Genomic DNA, 22,730 nt, shown 5'->3' with positions numbered 1-22,730 from the left:
GCACGTATCCACCAGGATCTCAGGAGCGACTGTGCATGGTCTGATCAGCTCGTTGGTCAGGAGCACATTATCGCAGGTTAGAAAATCACTGAGCTTCCGTGTTAACTCCAATTTGGACACCACCATCAAATCTTGTTAACCTGCTCACTGCGATGTCAGAGCATCCTCACGCTGGCCGTTTTAGAAAGCTTTGAAGACCAGCTGGAAGCCTCCTGTTGTTCCCTATGCAGGAGTTCATGACTACGATCCAGTTTCCACATGTAATGATGTGGTTCTCTACTTTTTAATACGAATAATAAACACCAAGACTTCCCCATATGATGTTTTCATAAAATACAAAGCTAATGACTCCCTGTTTAAAGCTGTCAGCTGTAAGCGCGTCTTTATTAGCGCCGTGTCCTAATTTCTTTCGGTGCGCCCTCGTGTTTCCAAGAGTCTGCTTCCAGCGACTAATTATTACAACTCAAATGCAGAAAACATTTATTTTGGCAGAACGTTTCAGACATCTGTTGTGGGTTCATGAAAGCTTCCCTGTGAAACGCTGACAGGGACACAATGAGCGTCTCTCTTCAGATGAAGACAAGTTTTTGTAAATAGCAAAAGGAGGGAGGAAACGTGCTTCGTTTGAAGGTGGAATTAATCATTTATTCTGTCAATAAACAATCGTCAGTGTTCAGGGAAAAGAACACAGAGGATTGTTCTTCAGCACGCACTGCAGACAAAAACCAAAAAACAGAAGTGGCGAGAAAGGATGTAACATAACAGGTGCTCATTATTGACGCCTCATTTTATGTCATTGGTTTTATATACAAGTTGCTTTTCTCTTTCTTACCTGTTTGGTTGAATGCAATTTTGCCTTTTTTTCCCCATTATTTTGACTTGATCCATTCTCTTCGTGTCAGTTTGAAAACTGAAGACGATTTAACTGGAAATGTGTGGGCGGGACATACGGGCGAACCGCAGCCATCGTGGGCCGCGTCCGTGCATCTCAAGAGAGGTTGACTTTGGATTATGGTGTAGGGTTTCCAGGCGGTTTGCAGATAGAATGTATAGTGCCAAGTTCTTTAAAAACAGAAAGTGTTTGCCCCGCTCCTGATCTTTTTTATATGTGTCATCTGTAAAGTAAATGCACATTTCTCCTCCTAGGAAGGTTCAGCGCTGTTCCAGGTTTTCTCCGTGTGTGGATCACGGCTCTCACTGCGGTTCATTGGACTCCCAAAGCCGTAGAAATGGCTCTGCAACCCTTGCCAAGCTGATAGCTGTTAGTCAGTGTTTCTCTAGGTCGTGGCGTTATCTGCTGCTGTTTGGGATCTATTATCCTCACGCTATCTGAGCTTCTGTTTAAGCGATTTCTTGATTCAGCAGGTCTGGCAGTAATCAGGCCTGATCACTGGGCTGTATTTAAGTGGTTTATGTGCTTTCTGCAAATCCCATGGATTATCTATAATGTAGAAATGAGGTCTAAATCATATTTAAAGTCCTTTTTTTTTTTTAAAGCTTCATATCTAAAATGATCTCAGAAAGCATAAAAAGTCAGAGCAGGGCTATTTACAGGCTCTAAATGGGAGCGATAACATAGCATTAAGACGAGTCCCTAAATGGACAGATCGCAGGTGTAAATCAGCAGCTGGTTTCCTGTTTTCCTCTGTGGATGGTGCTAATGGAGCTAATGCACCGCAGGAGAAAAAGCCTGAAATCGTTTCACCCATAAACTCCACAACTGTCTCACAAATCCAACCCCGGCCATTACTTCAGCAGGACACGGCCGTATTTCTCCCAGCCTGTAACTACTCCAGGCAGAGGACAGTTTATGTGTTGCTTCTGTAATTAAATCTTCGGATACTTTCCCCGAATCAATGGATAGTACCGGCATAAAACACCGGCTTCGAGCGCGTCTGTGTCTGCGCGAAGGCCGGTCAGATCGATGGTGAATGGTGGCGTCGCTCGAGGCTCGCTGGCATCAGAGGTGCGACCTTGACCTTTCTGGTTCGCTGCCATTACTGCACCTATTACACATCGTTGTTTTTATCACAAAGTAGCTCCGCCTCCGTCTCTGCTGCTGGCTGATGTTCCAGACGCAGCCTGGAGGAGGTATCGATGGCAATTAGCTGCTAAAGACGGCTCTTTGCGGCTATGTGCCGTCACTGTATTCAAGTAGTAATATGTGCTCTGTAGGCTTAAAGAAGGCGGATGGCTGCAATCCTGATTAGGGTATCAGTGGAGTTTGTCTGCCCTTTGATGGGCAGAATGGACCGGGAACTTTATTTTGAGGCACAGCCAAAGGGATGCAGGGGTTCGCTCTGCTGGCCTCGGGGTGATGCTCCTGCTTTGATTTGTCTCTGTTGGTTTCCTTTGTGACCTCCAGCTCACATCTGGGTGGTTTGCAGCTGTAAGTGAAGCAGCACAGAAGAAAGTTAGCAGCTCAAAGTCCCAGGCCATGGTGTGTGGTTCAAAGTCCAATGCCAAGTGGGGTACTCACTCCAGGCTGTAGTGGAGTTTCTGTTCTGGGTGGAAGACCCGCGTTCACATGTGTGGAGAGAGTGGAGCAAGTGGCATTATGGCGTTGTCTGAAGGGTGGGAGGGGGGCCTACGTAGACTGTTGCCCCATCACCTTGGATGGAGCAGATGGAAAGGTGGTGTAAATAATCAGGTACGCCATCATCAGCCATGTTGGAATATTCTGTGTGCAGAGGAAAACACCTGCTGTTATGTAAATGTGGACTGCAGCCATCAGTGGGAGGAAAAGGTGCTCGTGCCGTTTTGAATCTCGCCGTGTGGTTTTATTGTTTGTCTTTATTGTGCTTCCTGTGCGGGTGGAACACTGACAGGTCATTATGTGGCTGCCTGCTAGCTGCGCTCGCTGGTGTCAGGACGGCGCCGTGTGTGTTCCTGCCTTTGGTCTGAGCCCTCGCCGTGACAGGCACTTGCCTAAGTCGTGGCTCCCGTGTTGGCCTCATTAAGTGGAGTGTTGCGTGGGTTTTATATCAATGTCACGGCTGCCGGGTGTGTGGAGGTGGGCCGAGAACAAGCCTGCTGCAGCCTGCCTGTTTATCAGTCTCGCTCATTAGTAATCAGCTCATAATCACCAAGAAGAAGAAGAAGAAGATGCACCGTGTTTGCATCCTCTTGCTTGCTTTTATTATCCCTGCTGTGCGATCCGTAGAGCCGCAGCCGCCGCTCCTCCTGAGCTTTCCATGCAGCCCGGCCTCATGTTTAAGCATGTCGGAGTTCCCAGGCGACTGATTTATGCCACTCTTATTTCTGCTCCAGCAGGGAGCTCATCTGAGCCGGACAGCAGGGCGTCTCTGAGCCTCGATAGTGGAAACTGCAGCTGCAGATTGCTGTCAAGGCTTCTCTGCAGGAAGCTCAATGCGTGACTTTATTTTTGGGGGATAAAATTTGACTCTATAATTTAGCTGCTTGCCCCCCGCTCACTGAGCGACGGAGCACGTTCTTTCTCTGAACAGCCTTTTCATCTGGCACTTTTCTTTTTCTCTCCTCTTTCGTGTTTTGTGGCTTTCAGACAAAGGCTGGGTAACCAGTCGGCACCCTCTGAGCTTCAGTTTAGCAGTTTTGTTTATCCCTTGTTTTCATCCTGGTTTTTGCCCCCACAGGCCTCCTCACGGCCTCTGCTGGGATCTCTGGGACTCTGCAGTGTTTTTCAGCTCCAGAACAAGAGCAAAGAGAAGCATCCTGCTGCTGCTGATCATTGTTCTGCAATTTTTAAAGTAATGGACTGACTTCAAGCCGAGCTATAAAATGCTAAAGCTAAAGTGGATTTAAACGAATCACAAAACATTAAAAACTACAAATGAAACTCAAGTTTTGAACAGACTCAACCTTTGGGGATTTGCTTACCTGGATGATTGAGGGTGAGACTCTTTGTGGATGAAGCCCAGAGACGATCTGCACAGACACGAGCAGAACATGACAGGAAGGCCCCAGACTGGATCTTTGTGCGGTGAGGTGACGGTGCTAACCACACCGCCACCTCGGAGTACGGATGCCAGCTGCTGTCCAAGACAGCGAGTCGGAGTTTTTCTGCAGGACGAGGGATTCACCGGAGACACAGCTGATCGTGTTCTTCAGTTATTCTTTGTCATAAATGTTTGTTTCGATCAAATTTAGAAGACCTCGGCACGCGTGGTTTTGTACTTACGTACTTGTTCATGCGCACATGACCATCTCTGTCATAAATGGGACATTTGTTGGAAACACTCCTGTAATTTTCGTCTTTTTTGCAATAATTAGTTGCAGAAACATCGCATTATCGTCCTCAGGCGTTCTGACATGCAGATGACCTTTGTGTAGCGTGCAGCGCTTCGTCCACAGCACACACAAAACAGGTGTTGCACCTTCAAACGAGGTGGCGAGTAAGCCTGCGTCGATGACATCATTTCACTAAGTCTATAAGTCACAACCATCAGCACCAAAGATCAAAGGAACTTTGAACTTAAATACCAAACTGCTGCGAGTTTTCTGACTCAGAAGTCAAAGTTCGCAGCGATTTCTCTGACAGTCGGAAACTCGCTCTGAGATTATCTCGTCAGAGAGCGTTAACTCCAATCCTCGAGGTAGTGTGGAGGAAATACAAATTAATACGTAAAGATGCAATTAAAACATTTTAATCAAAGGCTGCACTCAGGAGACGAAATTAAATCTGTACTAAAAGTGAGAGTTTGTGGGAAAGAAGGCGTATTGATCTATCGTGTCTGAGTGTCTCTGTGTCCTCGGCCGCCTCACGATGTGTGAAAGCAGCAGGATCAAAACTTCAAATTTAAACATACAAGACCAAGGATGTAGAGCTGTATTAATTTTGGGGGCTAGATTATTAATATGACAGTATATATATTCTACTCTGCGAGAGTTTTGAGTCACCTGTTGTCTGTTTATATTTACTATGAAAATAGGCGCAGGATTTATTTTAAACATGTGCAAACATAAGTGGAAATGCAGCCTGGGAGGCAAAAACAGAGTTTGTGCAGCCGTAATGAGTTTGACCAGGACTGCTAATCTGGCATATCCAGCATGTTCCTGGTGGGCTGACGCACTTTTGGGCCAAAGGCCCTGCAGCAGCCCATTGGTTCACTTTCATTACTGACACTGGATTGTCCAATCAAACCTCTTAATCCCCTCCCCTACCTTGGCTGTATGCTCCTGCAGCTTGTAGAAAAGTTTAGAGTGGAAGAAGTGACTAAAGGTGGAGAATCTAAAAATACAAACAGCAAATGTGTCGATGCTGCTGCACAGGTGGCTGCACCGCTGCTCCTCCCGACCTGCTCCGTACATCAGACCATGATTTGGATCCATCGCTCCGGCAGACCTGTTCCTCTGATCTTCAGTCCAGTTCTGGTTTAAAGGCCACTTTAAAGCATTAGAAAGAAGTCGTGTCATTGTGTTCGTGTGATCTCGGTGTTTCTGAGTTAGCTGCTTCAGTTTATTAGTGTCTTCTGAGTCTATTCAAGCTGGGCTGTTGTTTTGTACACGACACAATAATAAAGAAAAATCAGTCATGTCTGTGAAATTCAGAGAAATGCATCGCTCATCGGTGTTGCACTCGCACCTCGAAGCCTCACGTTGGCCTTTTTGCTGCCACCACGCTTGGACATTTTAACATGGCAGTCTATGGGACTGACTCAGGTGGACTTGAGAGGACCTACAGGTCCAGAGGTTGGGGTCACAGTTTACCCCTCGAAGCTTTAGATGCTTGCTGAGGAGCTGGAATTGGTTGAAAGTCTGTGTTGTACTTGTGGAGATGTGAGGCGTGAAGCCTCACAATACGCTAAGCAGGAGAGGAGGCCTCTGCAGAGAGCGAGCCGGTATGAAAGTCTGCTGCTGTGACCGCTGTTTGTCTTTTTTTAGAGAGTCTCATCTGAAGTCCATCTGTCACTGTCAGATGTCTGCTTCTGTCCACGGCTTTAACACTTCCATCAAACAGGATTTGACTTCTTAGGAAGCGAATCCTGTCAGCATCCATGTACTTGTATAGGAATTTAAAAGAGCGTTTTGTTCTCTGAAGCATCGAGTCTCAGACTTTGGTGTGCTGTGAATCAGAGATTATGAGGAAACATTAATCTTCAGGGGGAGAAAAGAAACCAGTTCTCACAGCCCCAACAACAGGAATGTACCAGAATGCACTGCAGCTACGAGGCAGAGACATAAACTGTGCATTGAGCTGCATGGACTCTATAACTGTCTTCAAACCCGATAATGTATCACAGCGGGATCTGTTCATCTGAAGAGCGATTGGTTGTCTCACTCTCTAACTGTTCGCTGGCGTTGACGAGCACTGTTTAAGTAACACCTCTGATGTTTGTTTGGCTTCGTCACGCTGCTGCAGCATGAGTCTTCCTCAGCTGTAATACAGGAGCTCTGCATGACTCGCAGTGCAAAATAAGCCTTATTTATGCTACACTGTAGCGCTACAGTTCATCCTCTGCCTGAAATGAACCCTTTAGCCCCGCCCCTTTCACCCAACTTTCTTCTGATTGGGTGCCACTTACAAACAGGAGGTTCATATTGGGGGTGGGTGAGGCTTTTATGCATCATGTGACCATGTAAGGGATATCCTCTACCTTTGACCATCTACTATGTTTGGGTTGCTGATTTTTTGTTTCTCTGTGCATGAAAACACGTTGAAACGCACCAACGCGGTTCACTATCTCCCACTTATTAAATCTTCGTGATCTTCTGGTCTGCTCGATCCTGTTTTTGATCCAGTGTCCACAAAGTGTGTTTGAGCTCCCTGCAGCTTCAGTGCAGCCACGATCTGACTCTGAGAACAACAAGCAGATTTCTGACTCAGGGTCTGAGGCCGTTTTTCAAACGATGAACCATATTTCTGACAGGTGAACGATGGCTGCAGTTAGATGTACTTGAACGAGCCTCTGATGGGTCGTTTGAACACTTACCTTTGTGGAGACTCCTCTTTGCCATGGACCAGGAATACCAGTGAGAGACCACCGTCTCATTGCTTTAATTATATGCTTGTATTTGCTAGCTGAGCTGGTCTAATGATGCAGTGAGACATCTCCATCAGCTGGAAATAAGTTTTAGCAGATGGAGTTACATAAACATCATGTCTTTGTTTCGGTTTGAGTACAGTGAGTTCATCTCTTACCTCTGGGGCTCGTTATGCTGCGTTTTAAGAAATGTTGAAAATCACTAAAGCAGAAGCAAATTTCAGGCTTACTCGAGATGAATGCATCGGGGAGATGGAATGAAGTTTTCTTCCAAAAATAAGCAGGAAGTTTCAACATCAGAGAGTCAGATCAGATTTAAAGTGTCTTTGCTTTTAAAAGACGTTTCCATCCAAAACAACACCGATTTTAAAAAGGCTCGCACATTAGTTTGACCTGCTGTGAATAATCAAGAAGTATGTTCTGAAACATTTGTGAATATATGTTTATCGGCAGGGCCCGTATATCTGCTGATTTTAGGTGTTAAAATCTCAGTTTCACAGAAGCCCCGCCCACCAGATCTTTTGTGTGCAGTGGGATAACCGGTTGGAAGAAAGTTTTTGGGTTATTTTTGGTTCTTTTGCCATCAGAATTATTGTCTAAAGGCGAAGAAAGATGCCCAACAGATTTACTTTACCAAATGGACCATCCCAGCCTCGCCGTAATGGTCTATTTGATTCACCTTTTATTGTTTATTTTATTTTCACTTGCTAAATACGGGACAGACTTGACTGGGGAAAAGAAAAGAGAGAAAGAAAAACAGCGGGGAAGAGGGACGGGGCTAAAGGGCAAAAAACAAAAACCAACAAAACAAACAGACAACAAATCCATCTATCGATCACCTGGATCACCTGTTGAGAAAGAGAAAAGAGAAAACAAGCAGAAGAGAACGAGAGCAATACAATAAACAACATCATTGTGATGATCTATGTGAATATAACAGTAAATACTAACTATTAAACATTATTGTGCAGCACGTAAGATCGACAGCGCACAGTGTGCTTTGAGGTAGGAGCCAAAAAGGGTGTAGTTAGTGTGTGTGAGCACCCGTGTGTACACCTGTGAGCATGGACGCGCTTGTTTTTAAAAGGTTCCTTCATGTAATGATCTGCTAGAGGGTGTGGGGGGGCCACAGCCCCGTCCTCCAGGGCATGAAGCAGGTATGGAGGAGATCAAGACTCCAGACATCCAGAGGCCCCCAGAACACAAGAGACCAAGGAAGACCAACAGAGGGGCAGCCGCGCCACTGTCCCAGAAAGAGCTGAGGAGAGTCCCAGATGAGGGGTCGCTCAGCAGCTGCAGAGCAGAAGCCAGGGGGGGTTGCAGTGACGTGCCCGTGAGCTCCGCCGGCAGCCAGCTGCGCCAGAGTGACCGAGCCCCAGGCCGAGAGGCCGAGGGCACCCCACCCCCGAAGTGGCCCGAGCGAGCCCCAGGCTCCAGGCCCCGATAAGCAGCCACCAAGGAGTGAGCCGGTGTGTACCTGGGCGCCCACCCCCGGACACAAAGAACCACCAACGCAACGACGTCTGAGGGCGTCCGCCACCGGCAGGGGGAGTGGCAGTTGGAAGAAAGTTGATGATGTCTTAGTGGTTAACCAATAATTCCATTGAATTCTTCATATTCAGCAACCAACTGGTTGCACATGTAACACCCTCGACCTCTGAGTATGAAGAAGTTTGTGCAGGTCGTCTGGTGGGAGGCAAACTGTCTCCATACAGCTGCAGTCCGATCCAGACTTGAGCGCTCAGCGAGCTCTGCTGAGAATGACAAAGCTGTCGCACATCCATACTCTGATTAACGCGTTAGGAGTCACTGACGTTTAAGTATCGAGCCCCCAAAACCAGGGAGCGAACTGCCAACCTCACAGTCAGTAGATGACCCGCTCTGAGCCACAGACTGACTGCAATTAAATATTTGCCAACTGGTTATATTCTAGTTATGTTCCAATAGAGTAAATACGAGGTTGCTGTGTCATTTTGCAGTTCGATTGGCACCTTGCAGCAGGTATGTGACTGTTTATGGAGGAATCTCTCTTTCATATCGAGGAGGTTCTGGATGGTCTGCCACTGCGCTGCTTCGAAGGCAGCGGCTGAATGCAAGTGTTTGCAGACTTGGTCCTTCGAAGCAATCGTTTCACAGACAATGAGGGTTCATTGTACACGCTCACAGTAATTGTGGTTGTGCTGCAGTCTCCAGCTGCTGGTTTCGCTGCTGTAGCATTAAAGGAGGGCGGAGGATCGGCTTGTTGCAGTCCGAGGATGAACTGAGAGAGCGCTGAGCGGACCGCCACCTATTTCTACGTCTAAGTGCTTTCAGTCTAACATTCACACTTCAGTGATCGCATCAGGAGCAACTGCAGCTTCTTTCTCAGGGATACTGAAGATAGCAGAACCACCAACCTTCCCATCAGCGGTGACTCCTGTGCCACAGCCGCCCCAAGGCTCCTCTTAAATATCTGCCAGTGCTTTTTCATTTTTTTTATACACGTTTTTCCATCTTTAAAAAAATTAAAGGTGATGTTGAAAAATTTGGAAGATTAATACAGAAAATTCATGTTTTTCAAATTGGTTCTGTATTTGTACAGATGTGTTCCCCGTCCTCGGTGTCCCTGACATAACTCTCGGCTTGTCACTGCTGCTGAACTCATAATGGCGTGAAAACTTTCCTTGCATGACTGGCACACAGCTCGGTCTGGTTTTGTCAGCTGAGGTAAAAAAAACCCCATCAACTACAAAAATAGGAGCTAAAAAATCCTCCTCCCCAGCACGGAGTCTCACCTGGACACTTTCCGTAGTTTTCGGGGAAGCGGAGAGGAAGCTGCAGGTGAAGATGGTTTTCCTCTGACAGCTGGCTGAAGTCTGCCGTCACACAGCCTCATCCATCTTTGGGACTGCCTCCGCCCTCCCATAGAGAGTTTTGATTATGTTGAGTGCTCAGTCTGCTAGAAACAAGGGCTCAGTCAGGAAGATCTGTCACTGTTATAAATTGCAGCTCCACTTTTTTGTCACCGTGTCCTGTCACGGTTTTAATTAAACAAGACAAAGAGCAGGAGATGGGAGCGGTCGGCCATCAAGGAGAAAGATGGTTTGTAAGTTTCTGATAATAACCGGCAGCGAGGAGGAGGAGGAGGTGTGGAGTGGGTAAAGGCCCTGGCATGGTTTAGTGGAGCAAAAACCACCGGCTGTTATTAGCCCCCCTGCTGGCTCAGCATGCAGCACAGCACACAGTCTGCTCCCTGCTGGTCTGCTGCAGGTTTTCATACTTAGAAAGTTAATCTTTGTTTTTCCTAATTTCAACAAATCCCACTTCCTGGCTCCCAGCCATCAGTTCCCCCCTCGAGACACAAATCTTCCTTTATTTGATTGCCCATCTTGCTTTATGGGAACACAGGAGATTTAAAAGCATTCACAGAAGGAAAAGTTCTGTACACTGGAGAAAATGTGCCGATATCTCAAATGCACCGAGATCCCACAGCTGCAGGAAAGATGGGAAAAGCTGCCAACCAGAGCACACCTCCACTGAAGCCTGAAACCAGATGGTCTGTGCGAAGGTTTGACTCAAAGGCTTCTGCTCGTTCTCCAACAGCAAATGAAAGACGGCCTCAGAACATGCATGTGCACAAATGATGAAGGTCTGGCTGCCTTTGAACATAGAGGTGTTTGTTGATGAGTGTGTGGAGAAGGAGCAGGAGGCTGACAGGGGGATGCTCCTGCCCTCACCTACATCAGCTGTGCAGATGTAACCAGCAGAAACGTGCTTCCTCTGACGAGCGTCTGAACTCCTACAGTCACAGTGAGCATGATCAGAAGTTCTGGTTCGGACCCGGGGCGGCTGTGTGGAAGGTTTGTGGTTTGATTCCCGGCTTTTCCAACTGTCCTTGTACTGAACCCCTTGAAGGTTTGGTTAGAAGTGATTGGCTGAATGTCTGCAGCAAGAAAGTGTTTTGAGTGCTCGGAGTTGAGTAGGAAAAGTTGGACCCGTCCAATTACGTGGGCCGAAAAACTTTGTTTTGGTCCTCAAAGCGTGCTTGGTGCATCGAGATGAAAAGGAAATGATAAAACGTGAAAAAACAGTCTGCTATCAGTCTGCGAGTGGAGGGAGTCAAGCTGGCAGCGGACTTCCAGTTCTCCCAGTACAGTAGAAGCCAATAAAGCTGACACGATGATGGAACTGGAAGGTCAGAGGTTTGATCCTCCACACAGTAAACCTGCATCAGTGCACGAGTGTTAACATAAAGCCCTCTGTGTACACAGACATGTAGAAATGTTTGACGTTTTCGGTTTTCTTGCTCATAAACAGTGTGCTGGTAGGTTAACCTCCTCGTCAGAGTTAAAACAATCAAAAGACACTGGTGGAAGTGTTTGTAATCGTCCGTCACAGGAAACCATTTGTCACACGTTGTGTTGGGTTCGGTGTTTCCGTGGGATTCATTGGTGGTAAGACAAATATGTATATCACCAGACAGCATTACAGCAGCGCCAACAAAGCGCATAATAATAAGTCTTATTTACACGTAGGTGTACAGTAGGTTCTGGCTGCCATGGTAACACGCCGATGTGCAGAAGGTGCCTGGTTTTACAGACCGAGAGGCGGGTCAGTCTGTATTGGAGTGATTTATCTTGTAAAACATCTCCGATCCCCAGAGTCCGGGCTTTGCTCCGCTGATGAAGGATGGGGGCGCGCAGAGGACAAACTGAGAAGCCAAAGACTTTAATTCAACACACACACACACACACACACACACACACACACACACACACACACACACACACACACACACACTCTCTCTCTTAGTCTTCTCCATTTCTCCATCTCTCCAGTGAATAGGTCTATATATCTGTGGTTTTATGTTGTGGCCTTGTGTTGGCTGTGTGTGGGAGGACTGTGTGTGTGTGTGTGTGTGTGTGTGTGTGTGTGTGTGTGCGCCTCCAGGGAAGCTCATTAGTTTCTGTTTGTTGTATGTTGCTGTAATAGGAGCACATTCATAGTGACCAGTGGCGCTCAGTCTGAACACAGACGGTGGTTTTCGCTGCCTACAGGTGAGAAATGTCTCCAAACCAACAAACTGGTGTCGACGTCTCATAAATCATTAATGTCCCCTCACTGGTGACCACAGATGGGCAGTAACGTGTTACTGTAATCCAATTACTTTTTTAAAGTAACGAGTAAAGTAAGGGATTACTATTGCAAGAAAAGTAATTAGATTACTGTAACTTCCCCATAAGCACGCTGCGTTACTGAACTATGATTTTGTTTGTGAGAGCGTCTCGTGACAATAACGTACGAGCGTGCGACCATGGTAACAGACGTGATGGAGAGAGTACGACCGTGCAGCGTCTAGACCGTGGAAGTAATCACATTACTTTGAGTTTGATTCTGTAAAAAGTGACACAAACATTAGCTTCTGCTGTTCACGCTGCGTGGGAAGGAAACTTGTTTCTACAGCGAAAAATTCAACTTCAAATCTGAGCGAGCAGCGAGCACGCTGCCACGGGAATGTGACATTCACAGAGAAACCCCCGGATCCTCCCACTGACATGACCGCTGTGGACAAACCTCCACCCGCCCCACTCCTGCTAAACAGGTGACAATAGATCTAAGAGCGACAGGACTCAGTGCTGCTGAACCTTTGATTTTATTTCTTTTCTTTTCTGCTGTGTGAAAGAGTGTAAACACAAAACATTTTATTTTATAGCACCGCCTACTGGTGATGGCCAGAGGGGCCGATGGCGCGATATGGCAGCCTCGCTTCTGTCTGCCCCAGGGCAGCTGTGGCTACAACCGTAGCTGCCTCCACCAGTGTGTGAATGCGAGAGTGAATGAATAGTGGCATTGTAAAGCGCTTTGGGTGCCTTGAAAAGCGCTATATAAATGCAATCCATTATTATTATTATTATATGCTGGAATATGCAGAAAATAGGTTTAAATCTTAAACACATTTCTTCTTGCATATAATTTAATTTTAGCTTGATGCAATGTGAATAAACTTAAAAGATTAAAACTCATAAAACAAGTTTTAAAAAGAGATTTTTCCATTTGACTACATTTCATATGATGGATTATGCAGAAAAAACAGAACTGGGCTGTAACTTTATTACGTATTCAGGTTGTGTTTCATGTTTTTAAAAAGTAACTAATTCCTTTTGAAAATCAGTAATCAGTAAAGTAACTGGATTACTTTTTTGGAGAAGTAATCAGTAATTAGTTACTAATTACTTTTTTGAAGTAACTTGAGCAACACTGCTGGTGACCAATCATGGGCGAGGGTTTCGTGAACGTCCGCCTGTGTTTGGAGCGTCCAAGTAAAGATCGAATGATTTTGTCTGAAATCAGCCAAAACAAAACCAGCCTGGACCTGCTGGATGCAGGAATCATAAGAAAACATCCATCCATTCGCTTCCACTTGTCCGTTACAGGGTCGCGGGCGGTGCTGGAGCCTATCCCAGCTGTCATAGGGCGAGAGGCGGGGTACACCCTGGACAGGTCGCCAGTCTGTCGCAGGGCCAACACACAGAGACAGACGTTCGCCCTCACATTCACACCTACACCACACCGGGAGGAAGCTGGAGTACCCGGAGGGAACCCACACAAACACGGCGAGAACATGTGTGGCAACAGTGCTAACCGTGCTGTTCTTCAAAGGGTGCCGCGTACATGGGGAACATCTGTGCTTAAGTATTTGCTCCATTACGAGTTAAGATGTGGCGCTTTGATCGAAGCCCGATGAATGAATAATGCGAGTAAAAGTCCATCTGACCTTTTCATACAGAGAACAGTGATGTGAATGAAGTCTCTCATTAGTGATGGAGCGTAGTGCACTTTAACATGGAGGGTTTCTCTGCTGTGGTGCTGTTGGTTCTGCCTGACAGGGCAGAATGTCATGTAGTCAAAGATGGACCTGAAGCCAGAAGATGCTGAAGATGAAATGGAGTCTTCAGCCTGAACAGGAAGCTGTAGTTTCACCTGGAGTGAAGCACGTGAACAACAGTCACTGGAGCGTTTCAGGCCCAGTTTGGGAGGTTGTCGGTCTGGAGCATTCAGTGTGAGTGCGTGTTCCACCAAATTCACCCCAAGAAAAATCGTGCAAAGCTCAGTTCCTCCAAAGTTCCTCCGTGGTGACTCATGAGGACTCTGGTTCCACAGTTACTGGCTGTGATGCAAAGCACTGCGATCAGCTGCGCTGACTGCGCTGAGTTGTGTCTGCACGCCTCTGAATTCTACGTGTTCATTGGCTGCAGCAGCTGCGCTGATCGTTTAGTCGTGTCTGATCAGCCTCAGTTTCATTTCAGTGCTGTAGACAGAACGAAGCGGCTGGCTCCTGTTTTACTTCCTCCTTTCAACCTGGATGATGTAACTTTGCAGAGTGTTTGATGAAGCCTTCTGCTAAATATCCAGTCATTAGCTCTAAAGCTGGGGGAGGCTTTCAGCTGTCTCTTTAAATGAGGGAGCATCATTAAATGTCTGTGTGAAATCAGGCCTCCTGCAGTAATTGGCAGGCTAATGAGGAGATGGAGGAGTGTTGCTGTGCAGCTATGTTAGACGTTGGTCTCGTCTGATGCTTTGCACATGCAGTTTGAAGTCGCAGTGAGCCAGGTAGAGCGAGCAGGTAAACGTTCCTCTGATGGGTGAAGATCAGGAGGGTTTCATCGCACGAGGACCGGCAGATTGGAGGGGGGGAGGTGATGAGCTCACAAGTTCACAAGACTGAAACAATGACTATGTCCCTGCTGCCGGTAAATGTCAGGGAATTTAATTACTGTTCAAAGAGCCGGGTTCAAACCCGCCCTGCTCCTTCTTTTATCAGCTGAAAGGGCAGACGAGCTGATGGTGGAGTCTCCGTCCAGTCAACAATTACCGAAAATAAATATTTAAGGTCCTTAAACTTTGAAACCGAGATAAACACAGTTCCTACTGGAATACCTGCTTCTTACTTTAAATTTCACATCGATTATTGCCTCTTATTTCCTGCCTATATGCAAGATGAATAGTGATAATGTAGAATCTGATCACTCGTTGCAGCTATAGTCACTACTTTTTCAGTTAAACCCAGCGTTTCCTGTAACTGCTGTAGGCGTGTTCACGGAAACGCGCGAGGCTTGACGTGGGACCAGGGATCTGTCTACATGAGTAAATATTAGTATTTTCTAAAATGAGTAAATGATAAATTGTTGAGTGGCACATTTGGAATGACCCGGCGTCTGCGCTTACTGTAAGCCTGGAGAGAAGCAGTTTTCCTTTTTATTCCAGAGATCTTAATCTGCCTCATGATGTCCCAGCTGTGAGAGCAGAGGAGGGCAGCAGGATGACAGTGACAGTGCATTACTTGCTAATCATGTCCCATTACATAATTATCCTTCGAGTTATTGCCAGGATCTCCTCCTCATTAAGTGCCATGAATCAGAGTCTGTGCGCTGATAAAACATCCCATTAGCCACGTCGGGATATTAACACACGAGGGCGGCGGGGACGATGCAGATTTCACACTTTGTCTGGTGTGATTGCACGAGAGAGAGGTCACCCGAGGTAACAAGAAACACACCACAGATGATACTATTATACTTTTTCTAGAGGAAACATCACATGAAGCTGGAGCTGCTGATAGTTCGGCTGCTTTTGATGTGTCCGTTTGCCCAAATGTTAAAAAAAAGGAGCTAAAATTATCAGGAGGCTGCTGATCTGTTGGTTGCAAAGTTTTTGATGGAAACAACTTCACCTGCGTCCAAGGTGCACGGAGAAGACAAAGATCTGAAGATGTGGCATCATCAGTGTTTAACAGAAAAGAAATCCAAGTGGACCAATCACACCTTCACAAGTAAACCAGTACACAGGTAACAATTAACGAGGTGTTGGCTAATTGGTTAAGCCTGCTCTGGATGAAACACAGACAGAAATTTGATTAAGAGAAATGATTTACCGAAAAACATTAAAATTCACCTTTATTTTTTTATAGCGATTAAAGTCATTAAACCCAGTCAATGTTAATTTATCAGAAAGACAGAGAAGCATGTGGAGTTTACACCCTACAGGCGTGAATGAGGATTTATCCATGAATGAGTTTTACTTTAATTTTGTGTTTCTATGTTTTTAACTCGATTTTTCCCTCTTTTAATGTTCCATACTTTATTTTTATATTCTTATTTGCATTTTTCTGTGTAATTTTGAGTTTGCGTTACGTTAAGACAGGCAAGGAATTTATTTATTTATTTATTTATGTTTTTCTCCCCCTTTAATCTGCAGTGGGTCAGTCCAGAACCTATTTGGGGTGTGGCCTAACCAATTAGCCAATACCACCTGTTGAATGTTAATTGGTCAGCTGGTTTATTTGTGAAGGTGTGATTGGTCCACTTGAATTTTTTTTCTGTTTCTTGATTTTTATTTAAACACTGATGATGCCGCGAGCCGAAACACGTCGGTCACGTAATAAATCTGTTCCCGATTACTTTATCCGCTGCTGCGGTCTAGTTTTTTCCAGCTTGTCAGTGTTATTTACCGGTGTTATTCATTCATTCGTTATTGTCACAAAAGAGTTCAAATTCACACTGAGCATGTGCAACAATACCACAGAGCAGGCATGAATAACAAAGCCAGTTCCTCAATGATGTATTTGGTCCTCTGAACGGACCAAATACATCATTGTTTTTATGCATGAATTGGTTGTAAAAACTAATTACAAGTGAAATTTGTCATGATTAGATGTAAATGTGTCAACTGTTAAGAGCCTTGTCATCACTTCCTACATTCATTTGATGTTTCTTTCACTGTAAGACGAGAGTGAAGGAAATGTTTGACGTCCAAGTCGGAAACGAGCCGACGAACATCTGACACTAAAATATCAGCAGGAAGTGAAAGACCGCAGACTTCGTTAGTTTGTTTGGATTTTAACAGCAACGTTTTGAGGAGCGCCGAGGGACGTGAGTATCTCGAGTCCAATTTAACGCTTTAATTTCATGCAGAGAAAATAAATGGTCTCATTTTGATGGCTGAGATATCGGCAGCGGCGGTCCAGGAAGACGCTCTGCTGGGATTTTAATGAGAGCAGATGAAATGGAGGCATTAATAGCGTTTTGGCTCGTTTGTAAGCTGAACGCTGAGAGTCCACGAAGGCTGACGGCATGTGGAAACCTGCTGTTCTCCAGATTAACCAGATTCACATATTTCCCCAACTACTGCTTCACATAAGCAAATAAATTTCAGTGAAATATTAATTCCCCTCTAAACCTACGACCTGCGATCAAGTGTTTGTGATGACTTCAGTGAGTCTTTGTGGAGAAATGTTGGTCCACACTGGAACGAACGCCTGTTTAAGGTCACGTCAAAGGATTTCATTTCATTAAGCTCTCTGTAAGCGATGTCTTGATTCAGCAGGGATCGGTGCAATTACTGAAACTAAACTCAGCTTACCGAAACATGTACTTAATCACAGTGAACGATTCAACAAGGGGTCGCTGCCCGTGATTAAATCAGTGATGACTTGAAGCAGTCTTCTTTCTAGGAAGGTTTTTTAAAACGTGAACGCGAGTTGTGAGTTGCAACTTTTGTGAAAACAGTAAGAGATGAACCAGATGTTGTTTACCCGAGACAAAAATGATATCAGACAAAAATATAGTATTTCTAATTCACGGAGAGTTTCACCAGCTGAGTCATTTTATAAAAGTTTTATAGGATTGACTTACTGTGTTGTTTGAACTGTGGGTTAAGAGCCTTTCGAATGGTGCCAGATTTTAGTTAAAATAGAAGAACTGCAGTTATAAGACCAACAACACTCCCACCAAGTTTGAAGCAGACTGGTTAAAAAGTTGTCGAGCTAGGCGAAGAAAGATTTTTCAAAAAATTTCCAAGATTTTCAAATTAAAACACACCCACTACTTCAAAGCTGCTCCAGGTTCAATTCAATTTTATTTATATAGCGCCAAATCACAACAAAAGTCGCCTCAAGGCGCTTCATAGATACAGAGAAAAACCCAACAATCATATGACCCCCTATGAGCAGCACTTTGGCGACAGTGGGAAGGAAAAACTCCCTTTTAACAGGAAGAAACCTCCAGCAGAACCAGGCTCAGGGAGGGGCGGGGCCATCTGCTGTGAGAGAAGGCAGACAGGATAAAGACATGCTGTGGAAGAGAGACAGAGGTTAATAACAGATATGATTCAATGCAGAGAGGTCTGTTAATACATAGTGAGTGAGAAAGGTGACTGGAAAGGAAACACCCAGTGCATCATGGGAATCCCCGGCAGCCTACGTCTATTGCAGCATAACTAAGGGAGGATTCAGGGTCACCAAGGTTACAGACCTTTTATCACTCTGTATTTATTGAAGGTAAACTTTAGTATATTTTTCTGTATCAGAAAACTTTTGCATATCTGCACTGGCCGGGCCTAACTTGATGACCACCTGTCTAATGTTAGGTTGGTCCCAGGTTGGTCCGGACCCTGAAGGTGTGCTGTGGTATCTGCACCAACATGTCAGCTCTTCGGTGGGACCTGTTTGCCCAGCACATCCCACAGATGCTCCCATCCCAAGTTGACACCTCAAACTGGTTGTTGTGCTCCTCGAACCGTTCCTGAAACATTTCAGCTTTCGGCGCATTACCCTGCTGAAAGAGACCACAGCCATCAGGGAGCAGCGTTTCCATGAAAGGGCGAACGTGGTCTGCAGCAAAGCTTTGGTCGTCTGTGTCATATAAAACAAAACGTGGTTCAGACCGGGCCACCTTCTTTCATCGCTCTGTGGTCCAGTTCTGATGCTCACGTGCCCACTGTTGGTGGACGGGGTCAGCACGGGCACCCTGACTGGTTTGCGGCCCCGTACACAACAAACTGATGCTCTGGCATTCTGACACCTTTCTATCAGACCTTCTTCAACAGTTACAGCAGCTCGTCTGTTGGACAAGACCACACGGTGCCAGGCCTCTCTCCCCGGGTGTATCAGTCAGGAGTTTTTGCTCTGACCCAGACATTACAACCTGGCCCTTGTTAAACTCCTTCAAATCCTCATACTTGCCGATTTTTTCTGCTTCTGACATCAAATTTAAGGACAAAATGCTCACCTGCCTTCTAATATATCCCGCCCACTAACAGGTACCATGATGATCAATGTTAACTCCTGAGCAGATCACGTCAGAGTTGAAGCTTATGAATATAGAACAGCCGTGACTTTAAATTCCTGCAGCAGTGAAAAGAGAGAAGACTTTATGGACTTGGACTGATGGCTGCTGTGTTTGTGTTAAAGCCAGCGAAAGATTAAATCACAGCCGGTAATAATTCATTTAACTGAACAGGAACTGTACCAACCCCAAATCAGACCAGTGGTCAAAGAGGTGTGGCGAGGTGTGTCATTACAAATAAAATGTTGCATAAAAGGAAAAAGTGAGGTAGGACAGGTGTGGTGGACAGGTGTGCGGAGAAGATAAAAGTGTTGAGATGCATGTCGTGTAGCTGTAATGAAACACGATGGACCAGACTGAGCTCCTGCTTTATTCCACGGTGGAGTCTTGCTGTGTTCACAGGAGAAACGGCCTGATTGACGTTTCTGCCAACTTTTTACTGCCTTAAATATTTGCACAGAGTCGCATCTTTGCATGTTTGTATATTTCCTCCTTTGCAGAGTGTGTTATGAGTCAGCAATGTTCTGCAGCTCCTCGAATAGAAGCAAATGCATAATACACACACACACACACACACAGAGTGCCCTATTAAAGAGCAGTGGTGGCGACGGTGGAGAAGGCAGTCCTGCTGTTCAGGCATCTGGACTCTGCTGTTTCCTGGAGGAGGCAAATGAAGTATGTGCCTCCTCCTTCCACACACACGGCAACAATTCAGTCTAATCTCCCCCGATGGGGCAGTTACCAGGACCGCCCATCCAGCCAGGAAATTACAGAAACTCCTAACGTAAGCACACAAATATTTAGTGTGTGTTACTCGTATGGCCCTGTAGTTAGCAGTCACCATATCTGCAGAGAGAACTTAGACTTAAATGCCCTGAAATGTCAGAGTAGCACATCTTTACCAGGCACACTTTCAAATTGGAGAAAATAGGTGGAATATGTCAGGAAGCTTGTGGCTGACAGCTTTAACAGCAGCAGCAGCCATAGGAGAGGAGCAGGGGGAGGTGGAGGAGCTGCAGCTGTAGAGCTGCTGAGGTTGCCCATTAATCACCTGGTTGGTGGGTCTGTCCCCAGCTACTGTTGTCATGTGTCCTTGAACACAGCAGATCGACTCAAAGGAGAAGTCGGTGCAAAGCACAAAACATCGACATGTAAAATACACACTGAGAAACTGGACTTCTTCGTGGTGCATTAGGTTGGAGGTATCTGTCATAGAAGGACTGATTAAACCACCAACGACACACATATATAATGAAATAAACTTTTTGTGTGGCCTTTTGTGTTAAACATGAGGTATGAGTTGGTGTTGAACGCATTTCCACAGAGGATGCTCAGTGATCAGGAGACTCGGACCTTTTCTTTCTCTTAAATGAGTGCCATCACTTCGTATCAATGAAGGTGGCGTTCCTTCTGATGTGAAAGAAATGTGCAGGTGTGAGACGGAAGCATTTCGGTGTAAAAAGTGTATTCATTGATCCGCGGGTGAGATCCTGTCGTGTTGCACGTCTGCTCGACGTGTCGTGCCGTCTGGTAATTAATCTGTTTGCCGCTGACGCGGGACGCAAGTCAGAGTTCTTCTAAAAATAGCCCCCCAATCAGCTGGCTGTCAGATGAGCGCTGGTTCTGTAAAAGCATCTGTCCTCTGAACATGTGTCTGTGAAAGTTTGCTAAGAATAGTAGAGTGGAAACAACACATGAGGCTTTGTGACTGAAGACGTCCTGAACGATGGATTCATCTCGTTTGGTTAAACACAAGAGCAGCGGAGGTCCAGAACTGTGCTGCTCACATCATCACCGTAACTCCTCCATCAGTTAGACCACAGCTGTCCTTCAGCAGCTCCAAGATTCTGCTCCTCACCTACAAGGGGTTAGGGTGCACTATAGTGCAAAACGCACATCTTTAAACTCGCATACCCACTCTCATCGTCTTCCATGTGTCACATCAAACCCCTTAATGATTGTTTATGTTGTAGACAAGTTTTTTTATTTACTTGACTGAGATATGTTCATTTATTCTTGCTGTGTAAGGTGACCTTAACTGTTAAAGGCATCTAAAATAAATTGTATTATTATAATTATTAAAACTTGTGTATGAAAAGTCTCTGAGACTGTGTCTAAATTAATAATAAATAAATAAAAGTCATCCCTGAATCTGTTTTTTTGCTGTGCCCTTTAAAGTGATGGTTGCTGCAGTACGCTGCCTCCAGCCCTCCTGCTGGGGTTTGATCTCTCTGCAGGTTGTTAAAGCAGGATTTCCAAACAAAGCTGGATCCCTGGAAGCCTAAAACTGCTGCACATAAAGTCTGTTTAGAGCAACTAGCGGCCATAATTAGATCTGGGATGATTTTGCTTTTTAAAGGATCAGTCATCAGATTTTTTCTGTTTTCTTTAGCCTTGTATCGATTGTTGCTCATTCGTCAATTCTGGGTTTACCAAAAAGTAAGACAAATGAGAGGTCAGAGGTGCTTATGGATGCATTCCAATACCCACACTGCCCACACTACCGTACTGTTGAGGATGCCAAAAAACAGTGACCCACAGTGTAGTATAGGGACGTTCGATATAACGATATATATCGGATGACGATATAAAAACATCTGTCGTTTCATTTTACGCTATCGTTTGTTTCGTGGTGTCGCAAAAGAAACTGTTTACGGCAATATTTTTTCATGGTTTTGATGGTCACTGTAGTGGCTATATTCTTAAAGTTCTCTCTCTCTTATATTTAATATAACCACACTACAGACGGACGAGCGCCTGTTTTTATGCGTTGTCGTTAGCAACAGCGACGGTAACACCATCGCGTGTCCGCTTGTTTATGCTCCACATAAACTTTTCAGAATAAAGCTCAAGATCCTGTTGAGACTTTTCAAAATAAACTAAATCACATGAAAGAGCAGATTTATTTACAGATGAGAAGTAAAAAAGAGCCGCCAGGTGCTAAAAAATAAACCTTAGACTCAAACGTTAGAACAGGCTTTTCCCCGCAGCACGCCGTGTAATAAATACTCAAAAAGAAAACGGCGGCCGTTACAACTTATGTCTAAAAATGTATCGTTTCATGCATCGGTTAAAACACTCGACTCCAGCTACATGACGCGCAGCTGGAAACACTTCACGCAAGTCGAGCTGCCCGAGAGTCACAGAATTTACAGAAAATGTTACATTTTTGTGATTTATATCGTTATCGGGACGATAGATGTCTTATATCGGGGTATGAGATTTTGGTCATATCGCACAGCCCTGGTGTAGTAAGTCAAGTGTTGTATGCCAAGAATATCAAGAAGTTAGAATGCTTTCCTGCCGGTCTGATCTCTGTGCCAAATTTCAAGGTCACAGTGTAGTAGGTCTGAATTACAGCACACACAGAGTTGCGTTGCTTGTTACATTGTTTACGAGAACAGGCCCTCTGTCTGAAACATAAAACCATAAACCTGTAAAAGGCAAGTTTATCCAGATGTAGCTGAATTTGTTGTTGGAAACTTCTGATAATTCCGACTTCGCCAAGCCTGCGGACACTCGGAGTCATGGCACTTGATAAGCAGGGAATTGGGCTTTTTTATGTTTGTGAAGACGCCTCTCACCATGAAACATCTTCACCAGCCTAAAGTCAAGCTGCTGTCTTTTACCAAGCTATAAAGACTACCATGACCTGGATGACTGAGAC

The 22,730-nt window shown here is 45.3% G+C and overlaps 2 protein-coding genes across 3 annotated transcripts in view; one reads left to right on the top strand and one right to left on the bottom strand.

Annotated features, from left to right (window-relative positions):
* immp2l (inner mitochondrial membrane peptidase subunit 2) overlaps positions 1 to 22,730 on the top strand; it is a 199,117-nt gene that overhangs the window by 77,644 nt on the left and 98,743 nt on the right. The gene's annotated exons all lie outside the window — the stretch shown is intronic.
* Positions 7,999 to 9,867, bottom strand: LOC146384612 (uncharacterized). Its single transcript, XM_084936730.1, has 2 exons — positions 9,737 to 9,867; positions 7,999 to 8,541 (listed from the first exon to the last, which is right to left on the bottom strand). Exons 1-2 carry the CDS (start codon positions 9,865 to 9,867, stop codon positions 8,043 to 8,045), a joined length of 630 nt encoding a protein of 209 aa, XP_084792856.1. The 3' UTR covers positions 7,999 to 8,042.

Source organism: Perissodus microlepis, chromosome 7 (assembly GCF_051167445.1).
Source record: "Perissodus microlepis isolate ML-2025 ecotype Zambia chromosome 7, ASM5116744v1, whole genome shotgun sequence".
In the NCBI taxonomy this organism is placed as follows: Eukaryota; Metazoa; Chordata; class Actinopteri; order Cichliformes; family Cichlidae; genus Perissodus; species Perissodus microlepis.
This window is presented reverse-complemented; position numbering and strand designations above follow the sequence as displayed.

Bases quoted from the DNA above. Each gene is read 5' to 3' on its own strand.
- LOC146384612 (XM_084936730.1), bottom strand. From the start codon at position 9,867: ATGGGAGGGCGGAGGCAGTCCCAAAGATGGATGAGGCTGTGTGACGGC. The intron at 8,542-9,736 runs GTGAGACTCCGT...TTAACCACTAAG, and splicing joins AAACTACGGAAAGTGTCCAG to ACATCATCAACTTTCTTCCA.